This window comes from Aquila chrysaetos, chromosome 7 (genome assembly GCF_900496995.4).
Source record: "Aquila chrysaetos chrysaetos chromosome 7, bAquChr1.4, whole genome shotgun sequence".
Classification (NCBI taxonomy): Eukaryota; Metazoa; Chordata; class Aves; order Accipitriformes; family Accipitridae; genus Aquila; species Aquila chrysaetos.
In genome coordinates this window covers 35431290-35457254 of record NC_044010.1, presented here as the reverse complement: position 1 = coordinate 35457254, position 25965 = coordinate 35431290, and the positions used below count along the sequence as shown (strand labels likewise).

Here is a 25965-nt window from a genome sequence, read left to right as displayed (position 1 = left end):
AGCAATCTGCCTGTTAAGTATATTTAGTTTGCAAATGCTGTTCTTCATGCTCTGAGGGCATTTGATTAGATGCCAAGATTGGGTGAACCGGTTGAATCCTTCTCCCATGCCCCCACCGGTAAGAAAGGTCCTACCAGACAGAGGGGCACTTCCCCCAGCCGTGTCCTTCTCCCCTCTCGACACCTGCACGCACTCGTTTCAGGCAGGAACTTGATGGACAATAACTGCATTAGAGTGCTGTAAACTGGCTTTTAGTAACATTATTTCTGGAGTGAAAAGCAAAGAGAAGTATCTCATTGCTAAGCTGTACACAGTGGCAGCAGCGTAGGAAAGCTGTTCAAAGAAAGGAGGTGATGCTGTTCTTACCGGTTACTTTTCACAACCGACTCACACCGACAATGCTTCTTATGCCATTTGGTGAAGGGAGAGATATCATTTGGTATCTTATTTTGGTGTTTGAAAAGAAGACCCAGATTCTTAACCCAAATTGGTATTTGCAGCACATTCTAGGATTAATATATAAGATCATTACTGAAAAAAGCCCCACATTATTTCTAAAAAGAGAAGAAAGTGTCTCATGAAAGCACTTGAAATTTTATGTCACTAATTCTTCAAAAATGGCCAGTTTTTTAAGTGGCTTTGAAGACTCCTGTTCCTGAAGGACATTTCCTTTTCCTCTTTCCTGTCAGTTAGCGCCGACTCCATACCCCACAGGCAGGTGTGTCGCGTAAGGAGGAGAGCACAGGTCTTACCTGCCTCTCCTTACCTGCCTCTGGCTCCATCCCCAGGTGGACAGTGTGCCATCATGCCCTGCTATGACAGGGTGTCATCTGAGCAGCAGGCGTTTTCCTTTCCCGCATGAACCTGGAGCACCACTGTCACTCCCACCCATCCTTAGCCTCACCTGGGCTTTTTTTTTCCATTCCAGGCAGCCTCCATAGAGAAGAGGGATCAGTCCCAAGACCAGAGCAACTCAAAAGACTGAAAGAAGATAGGCTGAAACCTGGGACACAGACTCCAGAATCTGTCTCAAAAGGCAGTTTTCAGAGGCTAGGGACAACAGTAGCATGGATGATAACAAGCACAGCCACCGCTACCATGTGTTAAAACAGAGCCAGGTCCCTATCCAGAGGCTGTATCCCTAGCAAAAGCTCGACCCAGAAACACACACCAACGCCCACACATCCTGGTACCATGCACCCCCAAGTCCTGGTCAGAGCTGGGGCCATCTCTCACATGGAGGGTTCAGTCTGGGGTGACAGCTTCTCAGATGACACCTGTCCTATGGCTTGAAATCACTTGATGAAATCAGAGCAAATCACACCAAAAGCAACAGTTTTCATAGAGAGGAAAGCCCCACGGGAGCACTGTGAGGTGGGAGCTGACTCCTCTGCAGGCAACAAGCTTGAACCTCCCGGGAGCGACCGGAGATATGCCATGCCCAGGGCCGGTTCCTTGCCCCATGCCACCCCCATTGCCCCGCTGTCCCCATTTCCCCCTCCCTTCCCACTTGGACAGGTTCCTTGGTGAGGAAACAGGGTGCCCAAAGGGGCTGCTTTTCACCAACGGATGGTTGGGCTTGCACCCGTGGCCGGGGCTGAGCCCAGCCCGAGGGAGCAGGTACTGTGGAGGGTGGGAGACCCTCGCTGGTTGCTGTTGGCGTGGCTGAGCGCAAGGCAGAGGTGTTGCTCCCTCCCTCATCACCCTGCTCTTCCCCTACGTGCTGGTTTTCTTGGCCCTTTCTCAGCAAGACCTCTGACTCGCAGCCCTCCCTGAAGACCGCAGAGGAGCCTTGCTGCTGCCTTCGGGGCTCAGTGCAAAATCGTCCTTCACCACACCTACCCCTCTCAGCCGACAGCGAGCGCGTGGCGGGGCGAGATGTGGAGAAGTAACCAAACCGTGGTCTTCTCAGAGCTGCAGTGGCATCCTGCTCCCAGGGAGCAAGAAGAGGCCATGATGGCACTTGAGGTTTTTACCTTTTTCGGGGGCTGCATCCGTAGCCACCCATCTCAAGCATTCAAGCTGCAACCAGTGATGCAGTCCTATGCCCTTCTTTGCATCACTTGCTAGCTACAGAGCTCCCGTCTTGGCCCTGGGGCTTTTGGTTTTCACTTTAAAATTACAGCGCTGTCAGAAAAGCAAGAGCTCAAGCAATTTCACCAGAGCTGGAAAGTCAAAATGAATCATTTCAGGTGCAAGACCGAGATACGAAATCTCTACGCCCACAGATAAGGGTGCTTGTCAGACACCTCTCAGCCCCAAAGCCTGAATGTTGGATGGGCTCTACCGCATCCCCTGACAGCTAACGGCATGCATGCAGAGATATGTCAAGAAGGAGCAGGGAGGTGAAGGGTGAAAATGAAAACATTTTTAGTCATGCTAAGAGAGAAACCTCCATTTTTTCCTTTCATTGAAAGAAACACTTGTGCTTTCCCAGAGGTAGTTATCTGAGAGGATAACTGGACAGGAAAATTAGAAAGGAAAACAGACTGTGGAAAGGCATGTTCCTGTTTGTGTGCAAAATTTCAGGGCTGCATTCCCTTAATTAAACAAATCACCAGGAGAAGAGCTACAGAGACATTTTGGGTGACCCATCTGGTAGGTGTGTCACCATTTATACAATTTGGCACGGAACAGCACAAAGCAAAGCTGTTGTCCTGCGAGTGCCATCTCAGGCAGTGTTCAGCAGTTACGAGTTGCTCACGCCACGGTTTTGTCACCAGTACAGTAACACAGGGCATCTTTCTTTGTCCCAGCAACAGTAAAGCAATCAGTTCAGTTTTCTGCAAAAAGGAATCATTTAGTCCCTTTTGCAATATGGATCATTCGGGAATTGCTGGATTGGGAGCTGTTGTGATAGAAAATGGAGCCCCTTTGTAGAAGAGGTAAATAAATAGTCAGCATGGTATTTGCTCTCGTGAAACTGACGGAGTGAACAGGAAAGCCAGTGGCTTTAGGTAGAGCTGGTCTCCTCTTTGGGTAGGAGATGACTTTTCTTCAGTCCCAGTTTCTCTGCTTGTCTGAAAGATCCAAGTGCATGAAAAAAAGCAATTCCTACTGTATGTATTTTGGTCTTGGAAAATGCCACATTGTCTATGTTAGTGCCTTTAGCAGTGGAATTTATAATCAGGTAGTTCCGTATTTATTAAATGTTGGTACTCTCAGAAAAGGTTAAAAGGTACTTTCTTCACCACCAGAAGAGTTCTTTCTCCCGTGCACGCCAGTTCCTGGGTTCCTTCCTCTCAGCCGCTGAAATAAAAACAATATTCAGGCACCAAACTTGGAAATGTTTTTCTGTGCTTTGACAACTTAGAGATGGTATTTCCCATCCGCTGTAAGTCTTCTGGATGAAACACTGTTCTGTGCTGAACCATAAACTGTCTTTGGCTTATTTCTGACAACTGCAAAAGGCAGAGCCGGGCTTCTAATCTTCCACAATACCATTTCTCCAGTTAAAGGCTGCATTTGCTCCATGAGTTAACGTCTTCACTGGTGGGTTGACCATCTGCCATTTGTTCTCCTCTTTCAGCTCTTCACAGAAACACATGCCCAGCGATGGGATCTAGGAAGGAAGTTACCAGCAGAGTTACTAGCAGGGTCATTGCTTTGACATGAAAGAGGGGGCTTTGCTACAGAAGAGAGCAGACCCTGAGACTGTTCTGGGAGGAGAGACCAGGACATTTTGCCACTTCTGAAATGAACTAAAAGCAGACTGGAGGCCTGTGGGGTGAAAGCTGAACTTGTGTCATCACTCCACATTCATACTTGGATCTGATGATCAAAATATATTCACTCACCCCTCCTTATGCATTGACAGTGGTAGTAAAAATATATCTAAAGACTGAATTCTCTGGTTGGTCATACCAAGGCAGATGGTAAGGAAAACTGGGGTGAAGAATTCTGCCACTGGTGATAATACACAAATAAAGTAAACAAAAAACCTTGGCAACCAATCTCGAGCACAGGTCCCACTTGTGAAGCTGGCAAGAAAACCCTTCGCCACTTCATTCTGTAGCTGAGCACTGAAGCTGTGAACTTACAGTGACTTGAAAAACACACGGCTTCTTAAAGAGTGACTCACTGAATGTAGCTGCATGTTACACTCACAACACCACGGGGAGGAGAGGGAAGGCTAGGTCCAGATGGAGAGGTTTCCAAACGTGCCTCTTGTCTGTTAAATGTTACCTGGCATTGACTTTCCAGGGGAGTTGGACAAAAAATTTCTCCAAAGACTTAGCTGCTAGTCACATACTGTTCATGACGAGAAAATCGTTCTCTTGACCTCCTGCGCTTTGCTAAAACTACATGAGATTCCCTTTGTAATGAGAAAGCTAATGTCATTGGTATTGGCATGCAGTTACACGCATGTCTCACAGCATAAGCAGGCTCCTTATTAAAAGTATAATAAAACAAGAAAGCTTCCTGCTGAAAAAAATCTTCTTACCTTTCGTACCATCTGAGCAAAGTTGCTGCTGTCTCTGGCAGGGAGCCCTAACAGAGGTCGGGTGAAAGATGCCAAGGAAGAGCCATGGCCCACAATGAGGATGACACCTGATATACCAGAAAAAGCAAAGAAAAGTAGTAAGGGAGCTGCAGCACTGTCAGGTTACCCATCAGCAGATGGGTATGAGGCTCTTTTGGGGCTGTTCATCTTTGCAGACCTCTTTGATAATGTGGCAGGGTATACTGCGCTGGTCAGGAAAAGTCTGGTGTGTTGTAGGCATGCCAGCTAGTGAGAAAAAGCATTTGCTAGGAAAAGAGAGAGAAAAAAAAAACTTTCCAGAAAAGTACAGTATCTTATGCTGAGCTACATCCCGATGTAGAAAGATGAAGCAAAGTATACTCTTGCAATTTAGTAGTCTACTGTTTCCTGTTTAATTTTGCTTTTTCATTTCTATCCCATAAATCGCATTTATTTTAATTTAGCGTAGCCCAGGACAAGGACTAAGAGTTTACCTTAAGCTCTGTGGAATACAAACAACTCATGTTAAATGTGTTTCTGTTGGCTAATCTTCGCCAGTTCCTGTTACTGAAAGTCTCTGACAGAATATACAAAGATCTGAAACCTTTACCTTTGCTGGGGCAGGCAGTGATGATCTGTTTTATAACCGCAGAGCTTCTGCTTACATATTCTTCATAACTTTCCGATGGCACCAGAGACGAGAGTGGGAAGTTACCCCTGACAATAAAATCACAAATGTATGTTAATCTAGATGAATACTGGGACATTGTCAGCACTATTGAATGACTACACCAGAGGAAAGGCACTTGGTTAAAAGGATACAGGTTTTTCTACTGACTGGGCTGACATACTGCTGCCTCAGCTTGCATGCAGCATTAGTGTCCCCCACAGTAACTGCCATTAAATCTTATAGCCAAATCTCATAGCTCATAAGGCACCAGATGTAGGGAAAATCATGCTTTAATAAAACTTGTAGTTTACAGTGGAGATTATTTAAAGTAGGATTCATGCCTAAGAAAAGCTTAAGCTTTGAGCAATTCTGTCAGCAAGGACCACTGCCCAGCTATGGACTGCACACTCGCAGAGCTGCCCAGCTCTAGCAATCCCAACTGAGTTCAAACCAAGGCAAGACACTGATGATGTGAATGCTTTCAAGACTTGGCACCTCAATCTTAGTATCCTTAATAAACAAAGCAAATCAAAATCAGCAACAAACGAGGCATATCTGCACTAGCTGGACAAATGGATAGTAAAGACTTTCACTCCTAGAGTTAAAAAAAAAAAAGTGTTTCCAGCACCAAAATGCACCACTCCTAAGTATCTGAGCTCTTCTACTGGGACCAGGCGTTCTTCTTTCTTTTATATGCCGGGGCTCTTCAGGCACTGAATAAACATTTCCTAAAAAAGTAGGAGCCAGACCTCCAAACTGCTGCGAATCAAGGCAGCCCCACAGACGCGGTAGGGCTTGGGCTGGTGGGTGCCGTGCACCCTGCACAGACCCGTCCCACTGCCCCGCAGCACCTTCCAGGACCGCAGCTGCGTCCGGCCGCGGGAGCAGGGCTGGGGGCTGCCCCAGCCCGGCCGCAGGGGGGAAGAGCCTGCAGGGCCCCAGCGGTGCCAAGGGCAGGTGCCTGGGAACACCAAATTCCCGACGTTGGGAGGCCCCGACAGCCTAGTTGAAGGTTGTCATTTGCAGTGGGTGAATATGGTAAAACCAGCCCCTGGGACCTGAGGATTTTGAGCCCTGCACGTGACGGGAAGAAACTGGCATCATATGTACAAGTTTATTGCTCATCCACCCTATTTTTGCCCGGACCCGAGTGAGGTGCGAGGGGTCTGAACCCTGTATTTAGCATTGCTTCAGAGCTTCCCCTCTGGACTTCCCACTGCTCTGCATTTGCACACTTTCTTTCGAGGCAAGTGTACTGAAAAAACTAGGGAAAACGGTCTGCTGGTGGTAAAACACACCAGAAAGCACTATGATCCAAGAAAATGAAGCATTTTATTCCTTCAGGCAATTTCAAACGAAGACGCTTGGCTGTAAGAAATGCATTAAGACATGAGAAGTTTCCTTTCCCCCTTTCTTGTATATGTGGGAAACCCCAGAGACACTCACCTCTATTAGCTGAGTAATTTCCTGGATCTGGCTCTGCAACGCAAACACAGAGCAGCCTGGTTTGCGACCAAGATGAGGAGCTAGATTGAATTGGAGGCTTATCATTTCCTGCCCTGCTGTGGTTTGCAAGCGCTCAGAAAAGGCATCACCTCCCTCAAGTTGCGAGGGCCCCAAAAAGTCCTTGATGAGCACAGTACTGATCTTTGAGCAACGCAAAACAAAACAACTCCCCACCCCGACTGAATTTGGCACAAACATCAATTGCAGTGAAACGCCGTTACCCTGCCTGCCCCCAAAACCGCAAGGACGGCAGGCTCGGGTCGGGCTCACCTCTCTCTCCCCAGACGCTGCATGGATCTGCCCCGGGGTGCAGGGGGGGTTGCCCCCCGCTTTCCCTTCCTCTTGTAGCTGTTGCTTCAGTGACACAAAGCAGCGACGTTTCAGGCGTGGAGCTGTGCTCCCTGCTACCTCCCAGCCTGTGCTCACCCCCTGCCGCGGGGCAGACCTCTCGCTGCTGCCCTGCAGACCTTAAACAAAGGGCTTACTGACCTTTTCTAAAATCACATTTCTTCATCGCTGAAAACCACCATGTTATTTACCCAACAGGTTATTCTTCGCGTTTCTAAAGCGTGCTTTGCTCGAGCCAAAGGTAAAAACAAAACTCCTAGTACCTGACACTAATGCCTATAACGCAGGTATTTTTGCGCGTGACAAACCATGGGCCTGAGCCGGCGAATCTGAAGGCAACACCAAAGGAGGGCTGGTCCCATACACAAGTATCAGATGTTTGTGCGTGTGCAGGTGTACCCACGTGCTACGTGCACGCACGTTCCCAAGCGTGCGTGTGTGTCTGTGTCTGTGTCAGAGCAGCAAAGTTGACTCTTGGCACAAGATAGCTGACAGCGTATCATATTTGGGGAACACATCATGCAGACTTGAATTTGATCAGAATCACCCATTTTTTGCAGTGTTCATAATGGTTTATGACAAATATAAAGATGAAGAGATACCTCAGGGAAAAAACACCCAGCTGCTTTAACAGCTCGGTATGGAACAATTACCTGTAACTTGTGTCTATTTTGTAAGAGGCCTCTGCCAGTTCTGTCACAGCCATGAAGTTAGGAATTACTCTGCTTGCTTCCCACTTGGTCCATTCAAACAGTCCTGGTTCCACCCTGATTTTGACTTTTTGATCTAATTTAAGCCCTGAAAGAACAAAAAAATATTTATTAAGAAGAGAAAGGTACACTTGAAGTGTTACATTTGTTGCTGTACATTATACCTTGTTTGCTGTAATGTTTTCATTAATGAAAAAGAATTATTGTCAAACAAAAGAGGATCGTGTTGATTAAATGAAGTCAACATTATATTCTTGTCTGACTAATGTTAAGTCACTACAAATTCTTACATTATTATTATTATTTCTGGAGCTCTCTTGTGATGATCTGCAAAGTACAGGAGATAATAAAGACCTCGGTAATGTTGCAATCTCAATAAACTTTAGACAGGAAATGTTTTTACCATTTTTATATAGCATTTTACTCAGTGGTCCTCAGTGGGGCAATAAATTGTCCTACAGTGTTAGAAATAGAATTCTCTTGTCAAAAGACACGTTATTTTGTTGATAATTCTCGAGAGGTTACTGAGTGGTACTAGTTCCCAGAAGAAATGCACTCCTATCGTAATTCTGATATAAACATGATAATAAACTGTGAACCTCTGACAGACCTGTGGGAGGGGACAGGAGAGGAAAAAAGAAGAGAAGGAGGGGGAGAAGGAGAAGGAAAGAGGTTCTGCAATATGAAGGAATTAAAATAGTTTGGCTTGCAAAGGCAAATGCTTTCAGGAGAAAGTTGTCTTCCCTGATTCACATACATATCCTTCAGAGCACTGGAAACATTTGCTTTTTGGAAGAGGTGGCAGTGGTGATCTGATGAGCAGCTACTAATGTTGAATTCAACCTGATGTGAAACACCACTGTTTCATATAACATTAGATTCCATGTTAACTAGCGAGGACTAGAGTTAATGGGATAGTACTCTCCAGACTACATACATGGCAGCACGTTTGTTACTGCCTGTATTACCAAGCTAGACAAAACCACCCTGTCTTCCCTGCTTAAATGCAACAACAAATAGCCACAAAGTCATACATCTTCTTAATTACTCATCTCAGAGACTTCACAAAAGTTTGACGGGGACATTTTCACCGTGGCAAAAGCACCCGGCCAGTTTTGCTGCCTTACCCTGCAGTATGTGTTGAGCTGTCTGTATGCAGCGGAGCGCAGGTGACGAGTACACATAGCTGACTGTCACCCCCTGGTCCAGCAAAGCTTCTCCTGGATGGGAACAGCAAAGCGAGTTCCTCTTTCACAAACCACGACAGATGAGAAAATACTACAAAATACTTTCTGCAAAAAACAGCTTGGAGCTTTTCAGTTTCGTTGACATGGGATACATTGACAGTCCCTTTTTATTAATTTTTTTCACACTGTTGGCTCCCTGAGCTCACTAAAAAGCTCATTCTGGTTGTAACAGCAAGTTTAAAATGAGCATTTGAAAAATAATTTTAGAAGATTCACTCACATTCTGCAAACAGCAGTTAGGTATTTGGGTGTCTCCATATATCTGAATCATCAGAGATAAACATTTGCACCAGACTTGCATTGTCACAGTCAGGTGTGGCTGCTCAGGGAGCAGAAACAGCTTCATCTGGTGAGTGATCTGAGTCAGACTAACCCACACCAGCCAGCCGTCAGGCACCTGTGATGAGGTGACCACATGCTGCTGAACATGAAGCTGCTTCCTCTGGTCAGCCCCTTCGCTCCTCACTGCCCATTCACTGACAACTGCACAAGATGTTAGTCCCTTGCAGACACGCAGCAGGGCACAGCTAGTGTTGCAGCTTCTCTTTTTTAAATTTTCTTTGCCAGTAACTGGCAGAATGGGTCTCCAAGATGAGCAACCAGCCCCACTGTCTATTTTACTGTTTAACAAGATCTTGCAGCGGTTGCCCATACAGAAGTGTTACCACAATGAGTGCTACTAAGAAGTTTTTCTACTACAAAGCCACTATGAGCTTTTGCAGGTGCTGAAAACCTGCTTCCCAAGCCCTTACACTTTCAGTAGGATATTATCCAGCTTACCTATAAGCCTCGACTGGAAAACACCACAGCAAGATAAAGGAGGATCGCACTCAAAATGCTTCATGCTGTCTTTCCGCTTCGGCAGGGTGGAAGGGAAGTTCAGATCAGCTCTGTAGTATTTTCCTGAAATGAGGTGGGACATTTTGCCGCTGTACGAGGGAGGCAGCAGCTAACACACAGGCTGCATTTCGTTATAATGGCTTCGTTTCTTCTGAATGGTAGAATGGCTGGTTCTGAAAACTCGGCCCGGAATGACATCTCGACTGGCAAGTGAAACAGGTCGGGGTCTGTTCTCTGGCCACGAGGGTAAGTGAAGAAGCAGGGTGTCTGCCCAAGGAGCCGGTCTCTCTTCCCTCCACCCCAAACACCCATGCTGTCTGTCCAGCGGGGACCGACCCTGGTCTGTGCTCTCCCCAAACCTCGTCTGGAAACCGTAGGGGTGAGGGGGAGCTGCCGTCAGCCAAGACCACGCCAGGGAGACTGCTAAGATCTAAGCAGTTTGGGGAATCATGGGGCTGTGCCTGAACTCAGATGCCTACAGGATTATTTCAGTACTACAGACATAGTCAGTGTCTCACTGGTGTAAAAACCTGGTGACTACTACTACCTTAAAGGTACCATATTTTAAGGTCACAACACTGGCTTGGGAAATCACCTGTCCTAACAAAACAGAACCTCTTTTGCAAGTTCAGAAGGAGCAAAATGTGGGAGGAGAGAGAGGACAGGAAATCGTGAGACTTCGGCTTTGTGGGGCTCAAATGAAGCAAAAACCCACTCCATATTGATATTCTTTTACCATTGCCAATGACAAAACCCCAACATTTCCACTGAAGGAAAATGAAACCAATGAATTGATTATGCAGCCAGAAGGTACCATGCTCATTATCTAGCGTGAATTTTGCACACTTTAGATAGGAGATCTCCAGCATAAAGCTCTCCCTTCTGAACTCCCACCTTCTTGTTACCCTCCTTCCTCCTGACACACAGTTCCCTGTTCTGGGTCAGTTTTCTTCACCTCAAAACATACATTTTTTTAGAGAGAGGGCCAAGAAATTCAACTTTTCATTTAGGTCAGTGCTGACATCTCCTTTCCACCATAGTTTGCTCTTGCTTTTCTCCCCCAGATTTGACTAGTGACGTACTGTGACTGATCAACAGACCATGATTCTGACTGACGTGCAGAAAGTTGGAGGGGTCTGATGACCACCACCTTGTGTAATGAGTGGTAGAGATGTTGTGTTTTGTACATCCGTCAGTGAAACACACATCCGTCAGTATCACAAGAGCTTTGCTTGGTCTGCAGAATTTATCCAACATAAACATGAAGGACTTTAGGACATTACGAAATACTGGTTGCATGCAGGTCAAAGCAGTGCTGTACCTGACTTGCAATGTTACTCACTCTTTTGTGTCAGTGTTTACATTTACACGTAGGAGACTGAATCTCTTGTACCTATTACTGGGATTAATTGGTTTTGGTTCTGATTTGCTAAGATCCTTCCATTATCCTACTCACCATCTGCAGTCAAGCACTGTTGAAGCCAAGATTTGCCGAAGACCTGATCAATTCTTTCCCCATGACGCATGACCAGCACACCTCTTCGCAGGGTGGCATTCTGTGACAGCTGTGTAAAAAGGGTTTTTCATTACAATATTATATATAACCTGCATAAAAAGTCTGGATTCCTGGATGCTGCCTGATGGAGGAAGGAAGAGCAGACCTGTCCTGGGAGGTTTATAACAAACACAGAGGGGGAGAGAAGGAGCTGCTATAATAGGTGCCTATCTTTAGGACAATAGTAAGCCTGACTGGCTCTCCACTGAAGGCAAATGAAAGAGATCCGACCTTCATGGGCCACAGATTAGGTTTTAATTCTATGTTTACACTAGTGAAAGATAGTGCTGATAACAGATCTTTTCATTCCAGTGTGGGAAGGAATTATAATTTTAATATATATCATATGGTTGGTATAAACAAAAGAGGGAAACTAGCTAAGATTTAAGTGGCAATACTCTTTTCTACACCAGGACTAACACCAAGCTCATCCTTCTTTTCCTAATGAAAACTACTTTTACACTTTTCATAACTGTGTGGCCAAGTCAATAGTGCACCCAGTTTTCCTCTGAGGCCACTTTTTACTCAGACTGCATGGAATTACAAATAAATTCTGAGTAGTTTGGGTTTAGTATACAATGCACATTAAATACAGAAGAGAAGGTAGGGGGAAACAGGTCAAAGACTTTAAAAGTTTTTCAACCCATCGCAGCATTACTGCTGCAGCACTGAGGTTAGCGATGTGTATCTTCAGCAGCAGAGAAGGGAATTCTTAAGAAGTGGTATGAGATTTATATTCATGTATTCTGCTAAACGCTATTGCATTTCTGCCATAAAACATGAATCAACCGCCGCAAGATCAGAGTTTAAAACTAAGGTTTTGTGGTCTTGCTCTTCTGCTTAGGAGGAACTCAGAGGCTGGGGAAACTCCTAGACTGGAGACGTGCACATCTGCAAAACATGTTCCTCAGGCCAAGTGGTGGCTCTGCCACAGATCTGAGCTAGATAAGAGAGGCTAAGAGCAATCAAGAGCCGGTGGAAGGACAGGTGACTCGTGCAGATGTTTCTGTCTTACGGTTGTACACACAGCATCCTGGGACCCCCAGGATGGAAGTTCCCTCAAGGTGCCCTCAAGTTTCTCTGATGCTAATACAAATGAACCCAGGGTTATCCCCCAGCACAGCCAGAAGAGAGGCCATGGGGCCAGCAAGCCCAAAGGGGTTTCTGCAGCATGCCAGTGTGCTGGAAAGGACCGTCTTGGCATCCCTGACAGTCAGCCAATAAGGCAGTGCAGGTGCAAATGTGCTGTAGGTAAAAAAACAGAGTCCTTATTTGTTTTGCTCTTCCTACCAGAAGACCAGTGGAAAACCTGGGAAAAAACTGATACACATTGATTTTGAAACTCGGACAAAAATGTAATCCCATCAGTGCTGCTAAGCTTTACAGCTGGCTGTTCTCTTGCAGCAGTTCTATGCAGTTATTTGCATTAACTATGTATCTAAAAATACAAAAGAAAATGAAACATTTAAATGTGCCAAGATCTGGGACCAGGTAAACCATCAAGGTGACATCCATAGGATCCGGACATAAAAGTAACAATGAACAATGAGCCTAATTCTGCTCTAATTACTCTGCTATGAACCCACATGAAAGTCAGGGGATGTTGTGCCCGTGTCTCACTTGTCAGACTTTTCACCATACCTCTGCACAGCTTGCCCACTAAGGCTGTGCACAGAGAAACCTGAGCAGAGAACTCATATGTTGTCCTATTATGACAGCAACAAAAAGTCTTATGAAAGAAGGCAAGAGTAATATACATGATATAAGCCACAAAATATTTATGAGATATTATACAGTACAGTGTAAGTGTATTTGTGTGTGTGTGTGTATATATGTGCATTACAACCTACCATGAAAATGTGATGGAGAACAAGGAAGATAATATTAAATTTACTAAATGCTTTTAATACATAGTATATCTGCACAAGCACACGGCAAAGATTAGAAATGGAAAAAACCAATTACCTGAAGAGAAAGTACACTGGTTACGCTCCTTGACATACTAGGATTATGGACTTCTCCATTCAGCTTTACATTAGGTTCATTTTCAGTTTGGGTGAATAATCTCGAAGCTGTTACAAAAACATATTCCCTGTAGAAAAAGCAGAAGCAACACACACACACACAAACATGTGGGCACACACATAAATAGAAGGGATTTTTAAGTTGTGATTTTGTCTACAGCGACGTGTAAGTCAGGATTCATGTTCCATTCAATATTTTTTGCACACTTGCAATCCACTTCATCACTTTGTTCTTGCTTTAGAATCTGCCACGGAAAAATGAATCTAAAATAATATGAATCGATAGCATATATTGTGTGTAACTGCTGAAGTGTGATCTTCAAACAGGAAATACTACCTGGTTGCCTCCTCTCTGTCTCTGAGGACTCAACAAGTGCACCTACACCTCCCTGCTTAGAAAAATCAGCTCTAATCTACAAGTGGCATCAGCCGTGCTGTCAGCGGCAGAACAAAGTGCAGGAAGCCAGACAGATGCCTGCTGATACAGGGTAAATCAACAAGACAAGGGCTCAAGGTGGTGGAGCAACCTTTGCGTGGTTTCATTTCAAGTTAACTTTTCAAGCCTTTGAAATGAGAAAAAAGAAGAAAGAAGAAAGCGCTGAGCCAGGCTGAAGACTCAGTCTGCCTGGCCGAACGTGGTCTTTTAAAATTCATTAGGATGTTCAGGTTGTTCGAGAGCAAACAGGGGTCATCCCTTGAGCAGCTGAACTAATGAACTCCGGGTATCTGTGGGTGTGTGTCCTATGTCCCCTCTTCCAGAAGTGTCAGCGTCCCACCCAGACCCCCAGGACCCCCCTCTCCTCTGCCCACGCTGCCTCCAGTTCCCGCCTGGCAGCCCACAGCTCACAGCGAGGAGGAACGCTGCCACGGCTCCCCAGCGGGAAAAGCGGCTGACATAGAGCAACACCCACGAAAGCCCAGCTTACCTGTGCTTAACCCACGTGTCTGACTCGCTGGCCCTCTCAGTGTAGTTTTCGGGAATAAAACCCCTGCAGCCGGTCCGATGTGAGGTCCCGATCACCCAGCCTTCGCTCACGTCGGACTGCTGTGTCGGGTCAACGTAGACGAAGTCGCCGGCGTTGATCATGAGTTCGTCGATGTTCTGGGGCTTGTACTGGAAGAGGGCCCTCAGCGTCTGGGGGAACACGCAGCGGGGTCAGGCTGCTGCCCAGAGCCCGCTGCTGCACGTGCCACAGCGGTTCAGGAGATGCTCGTTCAACTCTCCACTGGACACGGCGACCGCTACTACTTTCCACTCTGCAAATGCTCTTTAACGGCATTTTGGCAGAGAAAAAGGAAGACACTACTGCATTTGCAGTATGTGTAAAAATAGGCACTTGGTTTTCGTAAAAATACTTTTTTCCCTGTAACTAGTACTGACTTATTTGGAAGCAAACATAGCAAAAGCATTGTCAGCTGGTTTTGTGATTACTTGCAGCTCTCCTGAGTGTGACCAAAATCCAATATAAGACTTGTGACAAAGCAATATACTGATCTGACTAAAAAATGTTGATCATTCCATAACTTAAAACTGGAAATGAGAACTGGAAAAATGTCGACTGGTTTTAGCCAGGAGTTTGTCAAGCAGAAAATCATCAGTGACAACTGTGCCCTGCTCACTGATATTTAATCTGTGCAGTTTTCATCATGGTTGGAACAATCAAGAAAACTGATTTTGCTGAATGGAATTTTACTGTAAAGCTGTGGTCTGACAAATCCTAGCAAATATTCAAAGATCATAATTTCCTGTCTCTCTTATTTTTTCATGTCATGGTAAGATTAGTTTTTTCTGCTGGAGTTGGGAATTAGATCTTGCTGACACGCAGGTCAAACAGCCTAACATAAAGGTATCTTCTACCAACTTGTGAGTACAATTTTTCAACCCAAAGAGGTACTTGAAATAACCATGCTTTTTGAAACACTGTACTATGCATGCACTGATTTTCTTCATGGGAAAAAAAAAGGCAAGATGACTGTAGCAAAGAGTCTGACCATGGGCTCAGGAAATTAAATAAATCTGATGACAGTACCTGGTAATGCACAAAACGCATGTCCCGTGAGTAGAGAGCAGCTACCCACCGGCAGCTCTCCCCTGGGTTAATGCATTTGGCCAATTCTTCCAAAGTCTTCTGATGGTGAGGATAAAACTTGTGAGCCAAGGTAAGGTGGAGCTGCTTTAGGCAGGGCTTCACGTGGCAATCTAGGAATAAAACAATCATGTCACAACATAGAAGTGAAGGTCATTTAAAGCTCTTCTTGTTTAGTCCTACATGTTTTGCATGCTACAGGAAACACCATAGTAATTAGTAGTGGAGTAGATCAGAGTTTTGCTGAATAACTCCTTTGCAGAATGTCATGATTTTAATCATGCCAAAATGATTCATAAATCTGGACATGATTTGCTCCCTGGCTTCAGCTGGGAGAAAAGAAATGAACAGGGTTTGAATTCGTCTCCCAGTCTGAGATATATTGAACTTGTTTCTCTGAGACGCAGCTATTCTGGGGTTGTATCCCCTCAGTCTCAACTGGTGATGCAGTTTCCCTTGGATGTCATTGGAGTGGCGATTAGGACCTCCTTCTCAAGGATGCAGTCGGGCCATTAGGCTGGGCCATAGCACCATGGAGATGGAGGTCTGGGGATAGGGAGGATTATATCCCCACCCATCTTGGATGTCCCGATCGATGACCTATCAAGTTACACAGCTAACCATTTCAGCTTCTAGATAAAAGCACTGTGTCTTCCAAAGTCTAAACCATGCTTCCCTAGCCATGTTATTTTCAAATCTGTAGGAGGAAAGGGTGTTTGCTGGCATAAAACATCAGCTAAGCTTCCCTGCAGGCACAAGAAATGCTTTCAGTAACATGCCTAAGCATTTGTGCTATGACCCACCCATTTTCCCTCTGATTTTGGTCCTACCTGCCTGGGCTGAAGCCTCTGACGAGAATGCCAGAGCAAACTCTTTGAGGATATTTGCATGGCTGTCACCAATGAAGAAGCCAAGGTAGCTGGTGGATGAATGTAGTGATAGCGAAATAGATGGTGGAAAGCACTGTGAAAAGCTGTCACCGACTCGCTTTAAGGTGTCATACAATAATTCCACTTTCTGGTCTTCACACTGAAAGAAAACAGGAGGAACAGGCTTTACCCACTGGCTCAACAGCCACTATTGTAGCCTGTGTCATACAGTAATAGCAGAAAACAGTGCGGGAATTAGACTTCCTGAGAAGGACAACACACCTACAAACTTGCTTGAAATTCCTGGTATTAAGATCAGTAATACTGGGCAGTTTGATCAGCACAGTATCCTGGTGCTATAATAGGAGATGGAGCCTTCTACCAGGAGGCTGGATAGGAAAGAGCCAAAAGATTTTACTGTCTGACAGGTGTGCAGTAACCTGACTGAAATGAAGCAGGGATCATGATTTCCCTCTTCAATTCTAGTTAAGAATTTGCATTATTGTTATCTGACAGCTGAAATAGCTCCCGCTAAAACTTCAAGATCTCAGATGCTGAGCAACATACCTAGCAAAATTTATGAGGCATCTTTGTCATGATGACCCTTAATGCTCTATTCACAGCAAATTAAAGGATTGAATGGAGCCATGATTCCACAAAAAGTGTCAATTAAGCAATTTAAACAGTGAAGAGACAAGGATGAAATTTGTGCTGTCTAATCAAAGACAGAAACATTAACGATGCACCATTTCCACACTGCTTTAGTCTCCTCCACAGAGCTATTTGCTCCATTCAGCCTTTTCACTAGGTCATGCTGTTGAAGGGGAAGAGCAGAAGAGAAGAAAGGAGCCCCTCCTGCTTAGACCGTCTTTCTCTCTTGAGCATTTCTCAAGCCACATACCCACTGCCTGGCGAGGCTCAGGCGTGGTGAGGAGACATGCATCAGGGGCACTGGGCAGACTGGGCCGTGGGGTGAAAGAGGCAGGTGGGATCCTGCACCAGGGCAAGTGCCGTGCAGCAGGCTCGTCCGGGGCTGACAAGTCCGGGAGCTGCAAAAGCCGTGGGGAGTCAGGAAACAGGAGAGGGCTGTGTCGGGAGAAGGAGGTGGGAGGCAGGTCAGTGAGTCTCGCTTTCTGCCTGTGAGGCATCCAGGCCAGCTCCTGCTGACAGCTGATGAGCAGAGAATAGCTCCGGAGGGTGCATTCATCCCTAGAAATATGCTACCCGAAACAGGGTGGAGGCGCCTGAGGTGAGGGTTGCAATTCAGTCATCTCTTCCAGGGGCAGGCCTTTAAACTTGACACCTTTCAACACCATGGCATTCGTTACTAATTCATGATTTTTGTTCTGTATAATTGTGATTAATGGCCACAGGGTACCCCGCTATTCAATATTTTGCAACAAAATACTCTTATTTTCACTGTCTATACTTAGCAGCATGGTTTAGCATGAAAGTATGATTAACATAATAATTTTGTCCAGCTACTCTAGCTCATATCTGTTTCAGTGCATCTCAGCTGCAGCTGATGTTCATGTGCAGCACCATCAGCGTGTGAAAACTGGATACCAGTTGGCTCCAGAGTTTTTCCAGACCTTTGCTGGTCTTTGCTGATACTGGGGCATTCACCTGTGCAGGAGACGCAGCTCTGCTGGGAAGTTCTTTAAAGGGTTACTGTTCACTCAGAAGGCCAGCTAGGAGGACAGTAGCATCTCCAGAACCAGAAAAAAGCCCACCGAGAGTCCAGCTCAGGAGCCTAACTCCCATGTTAAATTATTGACAAGGTGACTCAATTGCACTGCCTGACTCCCGTCCAGCTCCCCTTGCTCCTTCCATCCCTGTGCATTTTGCTTCTCCCTTTTTCACAACATCCAAGCTTCAATAGAAAGGGTAAAGACTGGAACATGCCACCATCGCAATGACCTTCTGGCTGAGGCTCTCTGGGCTAGGTAGGGGTTTCCCTGAGATTCCCATAGGCGTAATACCAAAGTTGTCTATATCCTATGATAACACTGTCACTGCTGCACAGTTGGCTGAAGCCAACCACTGCTGCCCCGGGCAGGAAGGTTGAACATCCTAGATGGATGCAGCAATGTGCATGGTCTTTCTAGCCTGCTGATAGCTGCGTGTGGGGAGCAGTGCTTCACTGTTGGCAGGTCCATGTGCAGCCTGGACTGCACAGAGTTGCTCTAGATGGATGCTAGACACGTGTCACTCAGCTACCCCGAAGCATCCCACTGGCCCCAGCACCCGATTTTTAGGTATGCCAAGGGCTAAGGTGGGTAGCTAAAGCAGGTAGTGGGAAGAAAGCCCCCGGTGCCTATGCAGGGGCTGAACACTCAAATATTAAGCAAACACGCCTGGACCTAGGTCATGTTAGTTTGATCACCAAGGAGAATTTCTGGTGTAAGACAACTGTAGGTGGTCCACTTCCACCAGCAGTTTATATTTGACCCTTGCACGTCTTTTGCGCCTCACCGTGAAGAAGTCACAGAGAGTGATGTGTGGAAAAATCTCGTGGGCTCTGTTTTTCCCGCACTGGCGCTTGCTCTCCTTCCAAAACTCTTGCAGATGGTCATGCAAACGGCCGGTGGGACACAAGTAAAGAGCATACTCCTGAGGGATTGGGTCATCCAAAGAGGGATCGTTGCAGTGGGAGTGCAACCTGAAATCAAGAGCATATCACAGAGAGTAAAGTATGTGCACTGCTTACTCTTGTTTCCTGTGGTTGAAGGCATCCATAGTAGAGACCAGAAAAAGGAAATACAAAGTTGTTGTTTTCTTACAAAGGAAAAGCTAAATTAAGAGCTCCTTACAAATTTTCTCTCTGAAATATTAACTAATGGGGAATGGGTTTTTCTTCTGCTTATTTTTTGTGTACCTTACATTTTAGTATGTGCCTTCACTTCTTTCAATGTCTGAAAATGAGACAACAAAAAAGATATTTTTAGATTTTGGGGGGTTATTCTTCCCCCTTTTCCATGACTGGAAACAGAGGGCTGGAGGAGGAAAAAGAAGCAATGGATAGAAAATATTGAATAATGACAAAATGAAAAATAACTGAAGATTAAAAAAATACTCAAAAAGAGCTAGCATTTTTATTCAGCCCTAGTAAAAGCAAACAAGACAAATCAGAAAATGCACAAGCAAAGATCAGAAACTCATATCCCATGTGATGACATCCTTCACCTTGCTCTTCACATGCTGTATGTTTGGCTTTGCAGCTGTTGGATTGGTAGTGATTGATGGAAAGTGTGGTGGCATCCCTGACAAAAAACTATTTCGGAAGAATCTGCCATTCTCAAATATCTCCTCTGGCTTTTTAAAAAAAAAAAAAAGAAAAAAAGAAAAAAACAATCAAACCAAGCCAAAAAAATCCCACAGCAAAACCCAGAAGAGAATACAAGGAAAGACTGGATTTGATTTGAGTGTGGATTAAAGAAAAAAAAATCAATTATCAGCATATGAATACTCTGTGGGACTCTTGGTACAGAAGAAAAACTTTGTAGACATCAAGACTAACAAGTCATTTTGACTCTAATGATACGTCCCTCTGACCATCAGCCTTTCAGCTTATTTTATAACGAGCCTTTCTCAAGGGAAGAAGATGGGCTGTTTGCCTTCAGCCATTGCCATTTAACCCCATGTTATTACTGCACCTGTTTGTAACTGCAGCCATGGGTTTACAGATATTTTCCCTGTTTCCTTCCTCCTTTCCTTCAGGATGGAGAGTCCAGGTTCCCCCCTCGGGCCCTGTGCCAGCTGCCCATGGGTGCACACCACGAGGTGTGAGCTCTGTGCCGAGGCGAGAAGGACATTTACCCCACGGGTGCCGCTGAGCGCCTTCCCGAACATGCCCCAGCGCGTGCCCGCAATCCTGGCTCGGACCCCAGGAACGCCTTGCAGAGGCAGTGAGCAGACCTCGGCGGCCACGGCCATAAGTAAGCAGGAGGCTTCGAACTGAGGAGAAGTGTCTGGTCCCATGAATTGACTAACATCACTGTGGTAAAAGTAGATGCTTCTGCCCAAGGCTGCCCTTTCCTCTCCAGCTTTTTTGATTTACCCTGGACCGTCTGCAAATAACCTCGCTTCCCATAATAAGTACAAATACAATTATTTCTTTCTCTGCGTGAACTAAAATGAAAAAAAAAAAAAAAAAAAGAACTCAGATGCAGGGGGTTTTATGGCAGCTAACTTCACGTTCGGTGACAGAATCAGCACATGAACAAGGATTTTTAGCCAAGTTTAATCTGAAAGCACTCCTTAAAAATCACAGGTACTTACCATTTTGCAGCATCTTCTATCGTCTTTTGTCCAGTAGCAGCCAAGGCTTTTTGCCTAACAAAAAACCGAAACAGACTCATCAGAATAACAGAAAGAAAAATTCTAAAAAGTAAAGAATGGACATGCTATCGTCACCAAATCTATTCTCCAGCACAGACAGGACCTTTAACAACTAGGTTATTCCTGGCAAATACTAACGTTCTTGAAGCCCTCCAGATAGTTTTTTCCACTACAAGTCTTTAATTCCTTGAAGATTGCTAACCTCTCCTCCTTTGTGTTCTGGAGGTGTTTCCTTAGCAGCCCTACTGACTATATGGATTTCCTTAGGGTTGAGTAAACCACGCACTGGAAGAGCAGGGTTTGCTCGGTTCATAGGGTTATGTTCTGGTTCAAGATGTCAGGCCCAAGCCCATATATATAAACAAAGCGAGACATACTTATGTTGGGGTTCGAAAACGTGGGTTGAGGATCTCCCACAGGCCAGCAGAGAGACAGATCTAAGCCACCAGTTCAGTCCAAGATGAGGGACAATATCTCACGTTTCTCTCTGTTAATGCAGCGGTCATTCTCTGGGATCGGATTTGATTCCCATTTCCTTTTCTCACTAGAGCTTTCAAAATGCCAACTATGGGCTTCATACGAACAAGTCTTTGTCACTAAATGCTAGGTGATGGGCGAAGGATTCCAGTTTTTAAGTAGCACCTGCACTCATGAACCTCATTTCCAGTCCTGTAACCCACCTACAAACTTCTCAGAAGAGACATGAAGGGGAAGTAGAGACAGTGGATGTGGAGGAAAACCTACTAAATTATTTGGCATCTGCTCATCTCTTTCCTTCTCTCTTGAGGCCATCCTTTCTGGCCAGTGGGTCCTGAGGACATTAATTCTTTTAGTCTCCTCACATTTTTATCCTCCATCCATCCCTGTGACACCTGAGCATGCACCAGCACTGCAGTGAGTGCATTAAGCAGCAGGACTCAGGTTCATCCTTGGTGCTTCCTCCTAGCCTTCTGTCTTCTCTCTAGTGCAAAAACTACACATGGGCTTGTTAAAAACATTTAAATGTACTTATGCAATCATGCCTGGCTCTTTAGTGGGGGTTCAACATGGATGAGGGCTAAACATGAGTTTTTCCACTCAAGCTTTACCTTCTACCTTTCTTCTCCATAAAGTAAATCAACTACCATGGCCAAATCAATGCAAAACCATGACCTAGCTTGTCTAAAACTAGCCTGTGTCCTCTGTGACTGAATACTGCACATATTCTTTCCACACCTCTGCTGGGTCTCCCTTGTCCATCACATCAAACACAACCATGTGTTGTTTTTGCCATTCTCCCCATACAGCCCTTCCTGCCGTATTCTGTTGAAATGTCAGTGCCTGCCTCTGCTCAGCCAATGATGCCAGACTTTGTCAACCACTTGTTACACCTCAAAGTCAGTGTTTTACTGCTTCATGTCATGCTGCTCCTCCTACTCGGAGAGAAGCCCTGTGCAAGCTGCCCTGAAGGCAAATCGAGCATGACTTCATCTTTTCTTTACCATAGGGCCTGCAAAATCATAAATGTAATAAGACAAGCGAGACCTGAGACCATGGACTGTCATGCTGCTCAGTACTATCTCCTTGCTCCCTTGTGCTCCTCTCTGTGCCTGTTCCACCTTTTGTCTCATCATATATGTTGGCTGTAGGATTCTTTCCAGCAGGGTTTGTAGAGCCCTTAGCACCAGGAGAGCATTAGGCTGTGATAGACATCCTATGCTTCCAAGATGAGCAGTGAAGATTGAAAGATAATGCATAAAATAAATTCTGTATATACCAATTTCTCTCAGATGATAGAGAGTAGGAATAAAACTTTGACAGTCTGTATTAAAAATAGTGTCTCTACAGTGAGAACAAACTGAGTCTTCCCTAAAGCAGAAACTGCTGACACTCTTCAGTTCTGTGTAAAGCACCAGGGAAGGCCCATTTTGTTGATCTGATGCTAGGCTTGATCCTCACATATTTGGTTTTTGTTCTTTGGGGAAATGTTGCTTTGGCATGCTGGTTCTACTTTATGAAAGATATAGTAATATTTCCACCCAGCCTCATTTTTGTCAGGCCAGGACGTCTCAAAAGAACAACTTTTCAGTACTTTCGTTTACGGTTCAACCCAGGAACTGCAGAGGCAGCTAAAAGGTTTTATAAAAACGCAATCAAAATTTTGAAGGTCTTAAAGTCAATAAAAGCAAATAAATTAAAAAATAAAGTGCTTTTGGACATTTTGTCATTTTATGTTGATTTGCATAGTGCTTCTGCCACTGCTTCTTGATTTTGACCTGGGAAGCACAAAGCCATCTCTGTAACAGCAGAAACTGTTTCGAAGAGGATTTGAAGAACATCACATACAGGACAAAAAATTCGAAAACTAGCTGTTACTTTGGGGGTGACCAAACTTATAGTATTACTAGAGAAATGATGAGCCAGGTTTTCAGCTGCACAGCTAAAATTCCACTATATATAACTGGGAACAAGGGACCCACAGTTTCCTTGCAAGCTGTGCCCATCATGTCTAAAGTTGATCTGCTAAACACAGCTGTTCCTAAAAAAGCAACATGGCACTTCTGAATGGAGCCTTTTCAACTTGCTTAATTTTCAGTCAAAAGGGAGAGATATTGCTCTCCTTTCTAAAATATTTTTATGAGGGGTTCTTCGACATTTAAATAAAAAGATTTATTTTTTTAACAGTTTGAACCAAAGTGTCCATACTTGCCCTTCAGAATTTGGAAAATCCTCCCCCAAACTTCCTTGTGCAACCAGAGTGATGTTTGGGGGAGGAGTGGCCACCACGTTTCTTTTTTATTAACTTGGTTAGCTGCCACCAGTTAATCTCTCATCCATTCAGGTTGCCAAGAGTAGCGCCTCATTCTTTACTGTTACATTTTCCAGGTAAGCTTTTGGAACAAGATCCTGATTCAAGACAGGAAGAAAAATTGACAGACTTAGGTGGCATCTTGTTAAGGAAAGCTTACTCTTTTAAAACAGTTTCCAGTGACAAAATCCAGCAGGAGGTCTTTGCCAGGCATGAAAAAAACTTTGGGTAGAAGTTACATCCACATTTAACTCCCTTATAATAACAGTGGTAAGCAGAAAAAAAATGACAGGGTATATATCCCAAGAGCAAACTATGGACATCAACTTCTTAACTTATTGTGAGGCCTCTCAACCTGAAGACATGGAAGGGTGTTGTGTCTTCAGATGTGCACAGTATTTATTAAAATGGGTACAGAGCAGGTTGTTTTTGCAGTATGGGCAATACACACAGCTCTACAAGAAATTCAAAGCAAGACAGGTCTGATCCCTGTACAGGGACATCACCCTCAGGAAACAGCGTGGTCTCTTGATGAAAAAAGCAAGCTGCCTGCTCTCAGGATCTTATGAGAAATACCTCTTATATCTTAAATACATCTTACTGTGCAAAGGCAGCCAAACACATTACTCACGCGATATGAGCCGGGAATCCTTTGGCGAGGAGAGACTCAAGGAGTACAGAGGTGCTTTTGCTCCTGTGCTTGTTGCCCACCTTTGCGTACAGCTGTGTCTCCGCCACCGCCATCTCTTCTGCTCTTCCCCTGACCGTGTGCTGAGTGCTGACAGAAATTGGGAGGTGGGAGGAGGGTGAGAGGGAGGGAGGGAGTAAGAAAATGAAAGAGAGAGAAAGAGAAAGAGGCAGCTAAAATAAAAAAAAAACCTCAAACCTCTTGTGATCTTTTCTGACAAAAGCTGACATCCTGTTTTCGTAGCATCTGCATCTCTGATTTTTTGGTTTAGGGTGGCTAAAAAAGCAAAAGCTACCTGCAGGCTTTCCCCATCTGCCCCAGCAGAACAAGACTAGTAGTCCAAAGGTACACACCACAGCCAGGGTGGACTTGCTGAAGTGTCTGAGATAGGATCTTTTAGCCTTTCATTTTAAATTGCCTTCTGAAAGCCAAGAAATCCACCTGAGCTGCTACTGCAGCATGGGGGAGGCGAGCAGGGATGTCCTTCAGCATGTAAGAAGTTAGTCTGCAGGCCAAATTCTTTCCTTTTGGGCTCAATTTTCATGTCCTCCCATCCCTATCGTCCATGGCTCCTGCTCTGGTCTCCTCAGCCAAAGGCGATGGGGTGGCCAACTGTGCAAGGTCAAACCCAGTGTCACATGTAGACATCAGACCCCGAGGCTGGGCTTGGAGCAGCTCAGGGTGGCAGCTGGGAGAAGCCTGTCCTTTCCAGTGGTGCCAGTCCCATCATGGGAGCCTTTGCAGAGCCGCGCTGCTGGTCCCCAGGGTTTTCAGCGTGGCCAGAACAGGTAAAATGGTTGGAGACAATTTTCTCTGGCCTGGGCTGTCCTCATTGAAGGTACCGCTGCTCCCGGGGGAGGACAGGACATCTCACCGTGTGGACTGAAAGGCTCACCTGAGCTGCTGGTCTCCTGAAATGAGCCCTCACTTTCTCTCCCTTGGCTGAAGTTCCCCTTGGGGCACTTGGCCAGTGTGGGCTGCTTTTCCAACTGCTTGTCTCTAAAGCCTGGTGGGGAGACCATCAGAGCACTGAGAGCAACTCAAGAAGTGCAGCTTTCTTTATACATCCTTCTCTGCTTTCTTTTTTTTTTTTTTTTTTTCTTATGTCCCGCTGTGTTTCCCATTTCCAGGGAAGGCTGCTGAAAGGGTGGCATAAAAGATGATGAAGAACTCTTGACATCATGGTCTAGATGTGAACAGTGACGTGGTGACCTCTCCTTTGGAAGTGCCAGTTTCCATTGTGCACAGCAAAGGGGCTGAACAGCTTCCCTCATTGCAGCCATGTTCTAAGGACATGGGTTTTGCCATGGAAAAACTTCATTTCTTCCTTCATTTCTCAGGAGCCTTGTTTCACTTACACTGCCATGGCTTTTTGCTTCATCTCTCCTCCTCCTTCTTCCTTCCACCATCTCCTCTGTCATCAATCTCTCTTCTTACTAAAAAAAACCCAAGCCAAATTGTTACTATTCTTGAGCATTTTATGAAGCTAAGCATACATTTTCATTTTCTAGATCCCAGAGTACAAATGAGCTGATACTTCAGAAAGATGAGATACTGCTTGCAAAGTACTTCCAGAATATTGTGCAATATTTAATTATAAAAGTTATCCATAACTAAAGCACGGGTCTTTTTCAAAGACCCTCTTTAAGTGTGCGCTTTGCTGCAAGCACACAGCAAGGGCTAAAGCAAGGGAAGGAAAAGCAAGGTGAACCTATGGGCCTTGTGTGCCGAAGAGACGAAGCACCTGGGGCTTCTGCCTTCTGCCACCCACAGCTATCAGCAGACTTCTCAGCTGCACGAGTTTTGATAAAAGATGAGCAAGCGGGAGCC

General features: G+C 45.2%; 1 protein-coding gene across 1 annotated transcript; it reads right to left on the bottom strand.

Annotated features, from left to right (window-relative positions):
• Positions 1-2577: 2577 nt before the first annotated feature.
• Positions 2578-24196, bottom strand: UBASH3A (ubiquitin associated and SH3 domain containing A). The gene is made up of 14 exons (XM_030020979.2): positions 24079-24196; positions 20600-20653; positions 18794-18980; positions 16280-16478; positions 15393-15562; positions 14289-14497; positions 13304-13430; positions 11240-11348; positions 9724-9846; positions 8824-8916; positions 7640-7784; positions 5073-5179; positions 4445-4551; positions 2578-3562 (listed from the first exon to the last, which is right to left on the bottom strand). The coding sequence occupies exons 1-14, from the start codon at positions 24189-24191 to the stop codon at positions 3425-3427; spliced, it is 1881 nt and encodes a 626-aa protein (XP_029876839.1). The 5' UTR covers positions 24192-24196; the 3' UTR covers positions 2578-3424.
• Between the last annotated feature and the right edge of the window lie 1769 nt (positions 24197-25965).

Coding starts and splice junctions, on each gene's coding strand:
- UBASH3A (XM_030020979.2), bottom strand. CDS start 24,191: ATGGCGGTGGCGGAGACACAGCTGTACGCAAAGGTGGGCAACAAGCAC. Junction 16,479..18,793: donor CTCTCTGTGACTTCTTCACG/GTGAGGCGCAAA, acceptor GTTTTCTTTCAG/TGTGAAGACCAGAAAGTGGA. Junction 8,917..9,723: donor TTTCCAGTCGAGGCTTATAG/GTAAGCTGGATA, acceptor GTTCCCATCCAG/GAGAAGCTTTGCTGGACCAG.